This window comes from Coenobita brevimanus, chromosome 103, assembly GCF_032717465.1.
Source record: "Coenobita brevimanus isolate Jiangsu-jjx chromosome 103, ASM3271746v2, whole genome shotgun sequence".
In the NCBI taxonomy this organism is placed as follows: Eukaryota; Metazoa; Arthropoda; class Malacostraca; order Decapoda; family Coenobitidae; genus Coenobita; species Coenobita brevimanus.
The window spans coordinates 30,933,929-30,948,201 of record NC_137056.1 but is presented as its reverse complement, the minus strand read 5'-3'; the positions used below and the strand labels follow the sequence as shown (position 1 = coordinate 30,948,201).

Genomic DNA, 14,273 nt, shown 5'->3' with positions numbered 1-14,273 from the left:
TGCAGTGTTCAGGACCATGGTGGGAGTAGATAATATTGACAAAGAAGATCTGTTTGTATGGGATAAGACAGCAACAAGAGGACACGGAATGAATTGAAAAAGTCAAGTTGCTTGAAGGATATCAAGAAATATAGCTTTCCTTACAGAAGTATAGACTTATGGAATAGCCTGGACAAAGAGACTGTCCAATCTAAAAATTTAAACGAGTTTAAAGCTAAATTTGACTTATTGAGAAACAGCGATGGAAAGCCACGAGTACAGCACATTCCGTGTATATCACAATTAGGTATATTAGGTAAATACATAAATATTTGGAACAACTTAGATGAAGAGGTAGTGCATGAGAAAAACATTCATGTGTGTAAAGGTAGACTTGATAAATGTGGATTTGGAGACAGGACAACACGAGCATTGCTCAATTCCTGTACACTACAAATAGGTAAATACAAATAGGTAAATACACACACACACACACACACACACACACACACACACACACACAGGATGAAGCTATGGCACACCTAGTTTCTGACAAGGCTCATATCTCTGACTGGGGTATAAGTAACCTTGTTGCTTTTAATGCATCCAAAACTCAGTCTCTACATCTATCAACAATGATAATCTTCCACACAAGTGTTAATATTTCACAATATTCAACTCAATCCTGCATCAACTCTGAATATACTTGGAGTTTCACTCTGTCAGCATTTATCGTGGAGGAAAAATCGTACTACTGTGTCTCTCCCATAAAATCTACCTCCAAGAGATTAGGTGTACTAAGCTGACTCCATGCCTTCTTCAATCCCAAACAACTGTTGACTTTATACATGTACTGTATTTATCATGGAAAAATCATACTACTGTATCTCTCCTGCAAACTCTACCTCTAAGAGATTAGGTGTACTAAACTGACTCCATGCCTTCTTAAATCCACACAACCGTTGGCTTTATACAGGTACTGTATTTGTTCCTGTGTAGAGTACAACTTTAGTGCGGAGGGAGGTGCTCCGCACATACAGCTCATCACAGCAGGGTGGAGTTTAAGGTTTTCTGTCTCATTAACTCTCCTCCTCTTAATGACTTCTTTCAACCTCTGTCTCACTGCTGCACTGTTGCATCTTTATCTCTTTTTTATTGTTACTTCAGTGGTCTGAACTCTCTGCTTGCATCCCTCCTATATTACAAGTGGTGCAGCACCCATCTGGCAGCAAACTCTCAACCATTTTCTGTCCAGCTCTCTCATGCAGGAGTTAACCAATATTCCCAGTCATTCATATATGCACCAAGCTGACTCTGGAACTGTCTTCCTCTGTCTGTATTTCCTTCTGACTATAACCTCGTATTGTTTGTAATGGCTCCAACATGCTTGCATACATCAGCTTGGTCACCTGATGGTGACTCTCCATGCTGCATGATCTCTGACAGCCTCCCTATTCAGTCCCTTATCCCTAAGATCTCTCTCTATGACCTCGTCTCACATCTTTTTCAGTTTGCTTCTTGCAACACTACCTCATACATTCACACCTCTCATTTTCAGCATCCAATTGTCAACCCACCATCCTCTCCACTCAAGTTTTTAAAAAGCAATGAACAAATTTTGAATTTGGCTTTCTTTTCTTTTCTTTTTCTTGGAGGGAACAGTCTTGTGATGTTCCAGCCTTTGGTTCCTTGTATCTTGCATTAGAAAAAAAAATAATAATAATAAAGCTATTTCACACTGTATGAGCAATTATGTGATCCTGAATTGTTCCTCATGCAGTTTAAAAAAGCTCTGAACCACCAGCTTAACATTTGCTGTGAAACCCTGGCTATGACTTTCCTCCAGCCAGAGGTGGGACAAGAGGGTGTGCGGAAACTATGGCTTGCAAGTGAACTGTCATAAGGGAAAGTTTGCTCACAATCCCCCATCAGCATTGTCCTCCCTTCTATATTCTTCATTCTTCCCTGAATATCAAAGAGTATGGTATCCTTCCTTTTCATACTCTTTTGCCGTGTGCTTCACTGCTATCTTATAAAAATATATTTCATGTAACACCTTCCATCACCACAGCCAACAGGCAAGAGTTGGCAAACATTTTACCACAATAGTGCCAGTGTATGAATTTAGAGGGATAATAAACAGACCCACACACAGTTATCTGGCCATTCCCTATGCCAGGCAGCTCAGATAGGGCCATACAAGTCAAGGTCCAGGTCATCATCGGAGTCTAGGTCATCTTCAGGGAGGTCAGCACTCCAGAAGGCCACCTCTCCACTGAAGTCTCCCAGGCTCTTCTCTGACAGGACTCTAAGGGGACATGCCTCACTCGATAATCTGGGGATAGGGAGCCAGGATTAGGGTGCTGGGTAAACAGATGTAAAGGAGAGGGTGAGAAGTAAAGAGGATGAGGGGGAGGAAATGAGAGGAGAGATGTAAGAGGAAGAGGACACATTTGACATTCCAGGGGTAGGAATGGTAACATTAGGATGCTGGGTAAAGAGAGAGAGAGAGAGAGAGAGAGAGAGAGAGAGAGAGAGAGAAAGAGAGAGAGAGAGAGAAAGAGAGAGAGAGAGGGGGGGGGTGACCAGGTAAGAAATACACACATCCTACAACAGTCCTACTCTTTTACTGACAGGCTGTGAAAAAAGAAAAAAAAAGTCCAACTGGAATAGAATATCATTCTTGCTTCCATTAAATTATGATGCAGTCTTCATACAACAGTGTCTTCAATGTGTAGTACCTGTACTACCAACACTGAAAGCAAAATATGTATATGATAAAGAAGGAGTTAGGTTCCATGACCCTCAATACACGAATCTTTTGTCCTGAGAGGAGACTAATGTGCTTACAGGCAGCACAGATCATGGGGGGGGGAAAAATGACATAGTTCAACATTCCTGATATCACAAACAACTTCTGCCTAGAAAAGCATGTAATTCCTTACAGACTTTATTGTCTGGCATGTCTATGAAGTCTCAGCACATACATCACTCCTGATTTTGTCCATTCTTTAACAGTATAGGAAAAGTTGATTCCATTACCAGCTATTGGTGTGTAATGCTGCATAATCCTCTCACTCATTAAACTGTTTAAAAATAGTAAGCCCATGGCAAGTGAACATACAGTACAGTATGGAATATGTGGCTCTGCCCTCATTAACTTAGCTATATAAATACACAGAGAAAATCTATAGTGTATCACATGCTTCTCAACTGCTTCACAGGAAACTTAAGAATTATAGGGTTCTTTGCAGGGCAAAATGTACATTACAATGAAGAAACAAAGCAATTAAAAGCAGTATCACACCGGTTCATTTTGTGGCCATCAACATTTTTCCTCCAACAAGCTGCTGATGAATGGTGAGGGAGGGAATATTTTAAATCTGATGTGTGCTGATAATGCTGTGTCACTTGCTAGTAGTGAACATGATCCATGAAGGTGGGTTCAAAGTTTTGTAAATGTCTGGAAGCAGCAAAGTCTGAAAGAATATACAGTAAAGAGAGATGGTGACTCAGTGTGAGTGAATAATCACATAATAGTCAATTGTAAAAATGAGAAACTACTAGAGTGACTAAAAACTTGGCCTTATCAAATGGTGGTGGTTACTAGCTGCCATTAGTTACTGTCTTCAGTAGCGACGTATGACATTGGACTCATTTTCATGGACCACATATAAGACACGAAAAGGCATAGCATCCCTAGACTCAATGCACTCTTGGCAAAAACAGGGACAGACCTTGGGCCGGAAAAAGAAACACTCTCGTTACTCTGCAAACAATACATCAGATTAATAAATACCCTATGCCTCCTTGTCATGGGCCCCCATCCTATCTAACATCCACTACAACTCCTTGCAGACCATAAAGAACAAAGCTCTGTGCATCATCACTGGCTACACCAAAATTGCTCCCATAGTTCATGTACACTTTGAAACAAAAGTTCTCTCTGTCAGAGAATATCCTGACATGAGATCAATCAGTTCCAGGCAGCAGCATGTGCTAACATATCACACCCCTGTTGTTATGTGACAGAGGCACACAACACAACTGACACATAAAATAAATACCACACAAACATTACCAAACCCTCTTCAACATCATCCCACCTCCACACATCCAACACTAGCAATAATGAAACACCTACATACTGTACTTATTTCAAGCTCAAGGCTATGCAGTGTCTCAAATTGAACAATATACAGTACTATAAGCCCCCCACCCTGACACCAACCCATCAGAGATATCCTTAAATAGAAATGATCATATACATCTTGCTAGGCTTTGATCAGGACATTGCTCCACCCTCCTCATTTACCAGCTTTGATTGGGGTTGGGTGGAATCACAGATGACACATGCCCCTTTTGTACAACAGAGCCATACAACATAACCCACATAATGGAGCACTGCACTATACATGCCAGACTAAGCACAGGAAATCTATGGGACAAGCCCACGAGGACAGCTGCTAATCTGCATTTGATGGGTCTGTTGGACCTGGCAGACTGGGGTTGAGCAACAACAACAAAACATCAAAATCAGCCTTAAGTGTGGATGCTATTGGTGGTACTAATTTAATCAGGTGACTCAACTACTTGGTTATACAAACATCCCTCAGTTTTTTTTTTTCTTTTCTTTTTTTTCTTTTTATGTGTCCGACTCTGGGCAAAGGCTTCAAGGCCTATATCTTGGGGGCAGTAGCCTATCCCAAGGCCCAGTAGTCCTCCTACACCTCCACATGTCACCACTTCGGCGCTAACACCCACCATCCATATTGAATACATGCTAGGGCTGTCTCATACAGGACTGGTGTATTGGTATTAGCGGGGGTATTTTTACAACATGTCGGCGGGTCATCTGGTAGATCAGGAAAGTCTGCTTTTAATGAAATTCAAATCCTTAAACTGTCCCCTGCCCCAGCCAGGATTCGAACCTGGGTCCATCAGGACTGCAAGCCGCCTCTCTACCGATTCAGCCACCGCCTCCCTATACCTCACAAGGAGGATCGTGGACTGTAGGAGTGGGGTAACTAAGCTTGCAGTCCAAAAGGTTCACATTTTAAATGAATCTGGATCTACAATAACAACCAGTATGGTACTAATTAACTGTGGGTCTTCATAGGGGTCAGGTTCAATGGTAAGGAAGAACTGGCCAATAAACACTGAAAGAGCACAACATACAAAACTGGTTGATGACATAACCCCAGCACTCCCTCAGACCAGACAATTCTACACCATAATTCCCATAATCCTTCACATCAGACAATTTTGTACCATCACTCCCACAACCTTTAACACAAGACAAGTTTGAACCATAACTCCTGCATTGACCAAAACACTGTTTAGAAGAAATAGACGTCTGGAGGAGCTAAAAAAGTGAACATGATGAAGGGAAAAGAGGAAGGATTGATGGGATGGTGTTTGAAAGTTTGGTTAGGGATAATGATAGAGCTAATCAAGAGACTGCACAACTGGAAAAAAAGCATTATAAACTGTGATATAAATTGAGGGAGAGTGTGGATATTTGCTGTTCTTACTGAATCTTTTTTTGGGGGCAGGGCATTTAATCAAATACCCCACCACTCAGGTGTTTTGCCAGATTTTGAAAAGAAACTCTATCTTATGCAAATTTTTAGTATTTTCTGAGATTCTGTTCTTGGCTCAGCTTGGCACAGGCAACCCTGATGTACTGTACAACACTAGCAATATATGAAGAGGGTAACCTGTCACAGGTCCTTGGCACAGAGCAGTCTTCAGACACCATCAGTACCCTAAGGGAATGAGACGAGGTTGGGGAAAGAGTAAACTCCTGAGAGTCAAGAAATGAGAAAATGTAATCACCTAAAAGTCAAAAGAAGAGAAGAAAGCTCTTAGACCAGGCCTTTGCACCTGTAGCATAATAAATGGTTACTTGATTAGAAGTATAAAACTGGAGACTGCGGATGTGGTCCATTGGTGGTAAAAAATTTTTTTTTTTATGTATGGAAGAGGGAACCAAAGGCCAGAAGCCCACAAGACTGTTCTTAAAAAAATAAATAAATACAAGTCTACTAAGTAATGCTTTAAAAATATCCCAGCAATGAGGTTTTATAGCTATCAAAGACTAGTAATCCAGCAGGGTTCTTTGATACTGTACTACTTATATGTTATTTGAAGTGCAGTAAGTGCTGGTACAAAGAAGAAACATGATCAAAAACTAAAAAAATACTCTGAAGATCATTTTCTCAGAAGCAAATTTTTTGGTGGTAGTTGGGGGCGCTCACCATCCACTCACTTAAAGTAGTGCTGCTCTCAGGTGACTGCCCTTACCTCTCTTCCTTCCTTCTTTCCTTCTTTCCTCTTCTGTCTTTCTCTCTTTCATTCTTTCCTCTTCCCTCTGTCTACAGGTAATTCTACACTGAGTGATGAGCCAAATGGTTTCCTGTAGACCAGGAAACCATTTACTATGCTGGGTGGTAACCATATAACCAAATTATGGTGCCTGGTGGTTAGTGGGTAATTAACCCCTTTGTGCACCAAAAGTTTTCTGTAAGTGTGTGTGACATGATCAGAGAAAATGCTACGAGGGCGGGCTGGACTCGTGCACAATGGAAAACGTTTCCATGTATTTTATTTGCCCCAGAAATTGGTTATAATGATATAAATTGTATACCATCACCTTCCCTGATGTTTATACTCGTACTATACAACAAGCTAATAAAAACACATAAACTGACGAGTAAATGTACTGTGAAAGTATTGAAATGCAGTGAAAATACTGTTGTTCAACAGTGAAAATAGTTTCCTTACACCCTAGTGCAAAATTCTGCCCACACAATGCAAGAGCTATGCATATGTCTAGATGCAGAATTTCACGAGCTTTCACATGATGCTATCTGAATTCTTATAAGACCAATAGTTTTCAAGTAAACTGCAAAAAAATTGTGCATAACTCCCCTCCCCCCCCAACAGAAAACCAAGAGAGTGCTGACTATGAGAGTGTTGACCTTGAAATAGACACCTCCTCCTATGATGCGTCAAAGATTGACGCACTTCCTGCTAAAACAGAATTTTTGGTGAATATTTTTGTCCTGAATTGCCTAATTGGCATCCCTTCAAAGCAACATTGACAAGTACAGTACATCATAGTGCGTCATCGGTTCCTCTTCATCCTAACACCACTTTGACTCGTTTTGAGTCACTGTGCATGAAGGGGTTAAGGTGCTCCAGTTGGATTGAGCAGGTGCAGGTTTATATCAAAGGGATGTTGGGGTTTATTGCTCAAGTAATGCCACTCATGGATCAGTGAGGAAAGGGTGGTCACTCTCATCTTCAATGGCAGGACCAACTTGCCTAGCCCCGGCCTTCTACGTTCCTCATGGGGCAACACACGATTAGATGATGAATCAATGAATGAAAATTTTTCGTACAATAAGTTCTCATGCTGTTATTATTTGTGAATGAAATTTAATTTGGTGGGTCTGGTTAGTACTTGGATGGGTGACCGCCTGGGAACACCAGATGCTGTTGGCATCCCTACGTGTCAAGTGGGGTTGGTGGAGGATTAGTGCCCCTCCCTATAAAACAATTAACTCTAAGCCCTTGGCCACCCCGTTTGGAATACATGGCGTCTGGCAATGAATGAATGAATGAATGATTTTACTCTAAAGCTCCTGAAAATCACCACAAATGGTAAATGGCAAATACATGGATCCATCAGTTTCATAATTTTTTGTTTTAACTCTTAAAGCTGCAAGCTTTATTTTTACACCTAAGCTGTTTTGCTGCTTGGCATCAGTTCATTCAATTGTTTACAATTTACCACATAAATCTGAACAAATTCCTCTGACTGACAAATTAAGCTTAAAAAAATAAGGATGCAGTTTCTAATATTTGTAAATTATTACCATATAATATTTTGCTTTAATATACTGGTTAAGCTACTTTCAAAGTGGACTTTTAATATAAGCCACAGTTTAATAAAGAGCACTTAAGATTTATGTGATCATCACCCTCTGAGGTCCAAGTTCAATCACTGATGAAATACAGTAAAGAAACAGTAAGGACAAGAAACTAATTAAGAAGAAGTAAGGTGTATATAGAACAGGTGGAGACAGAAGTGATTAGAATTTTACAGAAAGAAAATGTGATAAGGTATACAGTGACCAGTAACAAATTAGTACTTATCTCTGGATAGTTTGAAAAAGAATAAAAACTGGAACATGTTAGAATGAAGAAAAGACAGAAAGGGTGAAAGAAATAATGAGACTGATTAAAAACGAGGGAAGAGCAAGGGAGCAAGAGATAGAGGAAATAAGAAATAAAGGACTAAATAAGAGGGATGAGACAAGGTGAAAATTTTGCAAATGAAATACTGAGTGGAGGATGTTCAGGGAGCTATTGCCTCTCCTAACACTGAAAGGATTCTCCCTCCATGCTAAGGGATCCTTGTATACAGCACATGTTAGGGATGTAATGCTGTATGGTAGTAAGACATGGGCAGAAATGGAAGAGGATATAGTCACAGGCTCAAACGTATAGAAATGACAATGATAGATGGATGTGTAGTGCATCTTTTATTATGAGGCCTGGGAAGACTAAGATTGAGACTGAAGGGTTTAGAGGAAGGACGGAACTTGAATGTATTGGTGTTATGATGAGGAGGGGGAGACTAAGATGACTTGGGCATGTTAACCCCTACAGGCTGGGGGGTTTCCGATGTTGCACGCTCCTCTCAACGGAGGACATCTGTGACGGAAAAAAAAAAACTCTTACTTCAAACCCTAATATCTGTCAAACTATAACAACTTGAGAAAATATTAAAAGTACATAAGAATCACCAACTCTTCCTCTTTCAACTGAAAGTATCCCCACATCTCCCGGTGGTCCCGTCAATGAGTAAGCATAAGTTAAAGTTCAAAAGGTGGTGGTAAGAGGCTTGCAGCTATACACATTAACCGGCGTTGCTCCATGCTCAAAATAGTGACAGCTATACATGTCAGCCAGCAGCTAGGGGTTAAGAAGATAGCAAATGACAGCTGGGTGCAGGAAGGGTGAGGTGTGAACATTGAGGGTAGGGTTGTGAGAGATGGACCAAAAAGACATGGGACAAGGTTGTAGAGTATGACTTCAGAGATAAAGGATTGAATAGGGAGGCTGCCAGAGATCAAGCAGCATGGACAGCAGCCATTAGGTGACCAAGGCCAATGCATGCAAGCATGTTGGAGCCTTTATAAATAATACGATCATGGAGACTGAAAGATATATCAGATTACAAGATCATTGTAGGGAAAGATTTATACAAGGCAGAAAGAAACTCGAGTTACTATAGGAAGAGGTTTTAAAAAAATGATGAAAGAAGACTTGAGGACCAAAAGATAATTTTTTTTGAAGAATGATGGACATGAGAATCAAGAAGTGGTGTGTAAAAATAAGGAAGTGAGATGATGGAAGTGGATGGGCTTGTGAAAGTAGTAAAGTCCTAGAGAGTGAGGGTGACCGAGTCACAAAACTTGTTACATAATGTGAATGGGTTGACAGCCAAGAAAACAAAATTATGAGATTATATTATAGAGGGAAGCCAGAAGTTTTATGCATAACCGAATCCAAACTAAACATTGACACTGATACAAAAGTAATCCCTGTAAGACCCAGATGTCCAAGTCCCAGACACCCCAAGTCCTGGACAATTAGGGCTAGGGACCTCGGATACCAAAAATGGCCAAAAAACGTTAAAAAAAAAAAAATAATAATAATAATAATGTTTTCAACCCTAATTTGAATTTGCTGTGTGGTGATGAGCAGCTGTGTTTTGGCGCATAGTTCCGCCGACATCCGCTGGAGCACCCCTTCATCCTCTCCAGTTCCCGCCTACCTACCGTTGTGACTGCATGTTCGTCGCCATGGCTCCCCACGTGCTCGTTTTTGTGAATAAAGTGAATAAACTGCAATACCTTACCACTAGACCACATGGGAATTTACAGTGATGTTCAGTGTAAAGAAATTAAAAGTCAGAGTGCAAAGGATTAAGTGCAAAGTGCAACCCTGGCATGCTGCAACTGGCATGGCGCAAGTAAGAACAGAATGTGCTGTGTTAAACAATTATAATTCACAGTGCAAAGGATTAAGTGCAGCACAACACTGGATAACTGTACGTGCTTCAAGTGCACCTTCACCACCCTCAGAGCCTTACAGGAGGCGGGTTAATCTTCATGATGGCCATGGACGTGTCCTATGTACCCTGGACACTGCTAAATATTTTCCATACTCACTTCTAATTTCTCATTCTCTTGTTTCTTTTCACTTATTTCATGGTTTCTGTCCCTTATTTGTGTGCATAGGGTTTTGAACAGGTGCTGTGCATGTCCGGTAGGGAGTTATTTAGGTGGCTTTCAAAGTTAGGTTAGGTTGTGATCTATAAGCACCTGTCCAGGGGCATTTTTCCCAAGTCCTGGACAAAACCAAGTCCCGGACATGCCCTTGGCTCTATTATGTTGGATCTTGGAGGGATTACTGTATATGCTGGAAGAAATACAGTGTGCAGAACAAGGATAGAGGGGAAAAATATGGAGGTGTGATGATTAATGATATATATATATATATATATATATATATATATATATATATATATATAAAATAATATCAAGAAGGATAAATCTTGGAAATATTAGGACAGAAGTATTAGGAGTGGAAATACATAAGGTACATGGTGGAAAATTACATATCAGGTTTACATGTTTCCACTTACAAGACCATACATGAGGGAGGAATAAAGTGATGCTGACTGAAGACATCAATGATGCTGGGAATAATAAAAAAATTCTGGTGAAGTAGATCAGCGAATAGGGTGATTCTATGCTGAAAACATTTTACAAAAAAATAATAATAAGATGAGATGGTGAACATTCAATGTTGCACTTCATATTCACAAAAGTATCTCAGTGATGTGCACAATATAAAGCACCACTTGTCCCTTGCGAAAGAATGACCATTTGGTCACTAAGATGGAGGTGATAGTGGAAGATACAGCAATGGGAGAAGGCGTATATTGTGTAAAGGAATGATGAAATTATGGAAGATGTTACAACCAGCTACTTTCTTGGTCATCTGTTGGGTCCTTATTTTCTCATCAACTTCCATAAGTTCAATTTCATTACAAGTACTTACTGCAGCATGCTGATCATTATTTCACTTCTTTCCTTGTCTTTGTTTTATATTATCTCTCCCATCTAATTTAACTTTATTACAAACACTTACTGCAGCCTGTTGTTATTTTATTCCTTTCTTTTTCTTTCTTGTATAATACTTCTCCATCTCTTGGTCTAATTATGCTGTTCCTTATTTTCATGCACCATTAACAACGTTCTTACTACTTTTTCCCACTATATCCTTCCCATGTTTCACTAGCAGGAGGACCTGGCACTGCCTTGGTAAAACCCTGTGTTGTGCTTACCAGCATTGCTTGGGAGGCTGGATGGTCACTCCCTCTGTGGGATAGAACACCTGGGGTCCCACTTTACTCAGTAAACCTATGTTTGTCCCTGGGTCCATATCCCCAGGGATTTATTCCTCATGGACCTATTCTTACCATGGACCTATATTCACACTACCCACCCACCCACTCCACTAATCCATCCACCCATCTGCCCATTGTATCAAACTATATGGCTGTAGAAGTAAAAAACTCTACAATAATTTTAACTGGCTACCATTTTATCACCGTGCTGACAATTATTTTTAATTACTGTATATGTACGTAAGTTTTACTGTTATAAGTGTTCAAGTAAAATAGAAAACACATACCTAAGATTTTGAAGACAATGAACAGTGTACAGAATGCATAAATAATAAATTTAGTGTCCAGTGGTGAAGAAAAAGAAAATGAGTGATGGAGAAGAAAAAGAAAATGAGTGAAGAGTCCGCTAACCTTGCCCCAGGCGCACCTGCTGATAAGCTGCCTGCTCACGCTCCTCCCCTGCTCCTCCCACAGCCAGCAGAGACACATTACCAAGTAAGTAGTAGCAGTAGTAGTAGCAGTAGTAGTAGTAGTAGTTGTTCCCTAGGCAGTCTGGCAAAACAGCCCAAAGTCCCTAAGGAAGGCCACGGCCAAGTAAGCAACACCTCTTACCTGTGTTTTTCATCCATTTTGATCAATTTATGCATGTATTCCTTGACACTTTATTTTTCTGAAAATATGCCGCCCCACATGGTCATGTAATTGATAAGCTGCCCACCCATAAGGGGTTAATAAGGCTCCATGAGGGAGGAGAGAGAGAGAGGGGAGGGTGTGAGGGGAAGATTGTGGTCCTGGAGAGATTTGTTTGGCAGCAGGTGACTTATGGGTGTTTGGGGGTGACCACTGACTACACTGGCACCTCTCTCACTGATTTTCTGAAATAGACTGCCACTTTTACACACTGTGGAATTTGTAAATTGTTGTTTCGTTGACACTTCACGTCTACATAGATGAAATCCAGCAGCCGGACGTCACAGATGACCACCCCATTTTCACCATTTTCCCACAGCTATGTGTTGAGTGACCTCTCTCTCTCTCTCTCTCTCCATTAACTGTCAAAGATACTACCAGAAACAGTTCCATTTTGAGAAACTCAGGGATGAGAAGTGTGCTTATGAGTATGTAGTGGCGTCTCAAATTGGTCCGAAGTGCTCAGAACTGTTCTGGACCCTGCTAAACAATGAGATGCCTTTAAACATGCTACCCTGGCTTTAGCTGATGGGTGCAACGGAAAGCACCCCAAGATCAAGGAGAGGTTTTGTCTTGCCGGGGACACTGGGCACAATTGAAGAGTTATGCTGCCAGACTGGCTGGGGATTGGGAGCAGCACAGACATCCGTCTTGACAAGTATGAGTTTTGCTGAGAAGGGACAAAGGGAGATATGTGATGGAGATCACCAAGGAGGTGGGAGGCCGTTTTCATGCAAATGACCGTTGACCTGCATACCTAATGTAATACACAGCTACTGCAAATTGACTTAGGACCTCCCCCCACAAGGTATTAAAAAACACAGAAATCATAGTATATCACAATGTCTGTTCATGAAATGCCATTCATTAACCCATCCCATCCCAGCCGATTTCCACCACTGACCCTCGTGAATCCCGGCAGATTTTGGATTCTTTTTTCTTTGGCTCAAACCTCCGCTTTTGGTGAGAAATGATGGCAAATCACAGAAAATGTGCTTACCTGAAACTAGAAATGGTAAAAACAGGTGAGCCTCCATGCACCTGGTACCGTATTCTGTAAAGGTGCTCGCCTGCTGTCCCGTTTTCTATGGTTGAGGTATGTACAGAGAATCACTCAAAACTGGTAGATAATTATTAATTTGGAACATAATAACAAGCAGTACAAGAATATACTGGTTTTCACACAAAAATATGGGCGAAATAAGCATTGTACCATTAAGTGGGCATAGCGAAATCGCCCAAATCGGTCACATATTATTCGCTACATCTGTTGTTTCAACATACATTTCATTTTTTCTACTTAACACTTTTCCACTAACTTTATAGAACTGTTATCACATAATTACAGGCCTAACGATTATATTTAGCGTAATATAAGTGCATATTTACACAGTGAGTGAACTTGTTATGACTGTTGTTTCAACTTACATTCTCTTTTTTTCAACTTATATAATACTTTTCCACTAACATTACACCCGTTTCCACTTTATAGAACTGTTATCACATATTTACAGGCCTTACGATTATATTTAGCGTAATATTATTGCATATGTACAATGAAAGACAAAACTATCTTCCCAGTTCTGTCCAAAGATAATTTACACCTGACAAAATACAGTAGAAGTCCGATTTTTTGGCATCCATGGGACCAGGCAAGTGCCGAAAAATCAAAATTGCCGAATTATCAAAAACCCTACCCACTCAATACCTTATATGTTTCGGTGAACACTATCATCACTACTCATATCATTAAAAATGTGTTTGGAGAGAGTACTGTATACTGTTTGATACTGTACAATACTGTAATGAATACAGTACTATACATGAATATGAAAAATAAAGAAATTAGTGAACATACTGTATATAAATGTAATGGTACAGTAGGCCTACAAGTTCACATGCACTTACCTAAACTTATAGTAGGTTCCTTATTTACATATGTACAACAGAAGGGGTTGATTGGACTCTGCTACTGCTGGAAAAAGTCCCCAGCAGTAGAAGGTCCTGCAACAGGCTCTAAGGACTCATGGAGAATTTCAAGACTGACGAAAAAAATCGGAAAATCTGCCGAATGATCAGAGATTTTCGTAAATGGGACTATTTCTCAAAACTG

The 14,273-nt window shown here is 40.4% G+C and overlaps 1 protein-coding gene across 1 annotated transcript in view; it reads right to left on the bottom strand.

Moving 5' to 3' along the window:
* Positions 1–2,163: 2,163 nt before the first annotated feature.
* LOC145415664 (cytosolic carboxypeptidase 1-like) overlaps positions 2,164–14,273 on the bottom strand; it is a 176,106-nt gene continuing 163,996 nt past the window's right edge. Inside the window, exon 8 of the mRNA XM_080284879.1 lies at positions 2,164–2,301. Within this exon, the coding sequence (XP_080141005.1) occupies positions 2,164–2,301 (138 nt within the window). The remainder of the gene's footprint in view (positions 2,302–14,273) is intronic.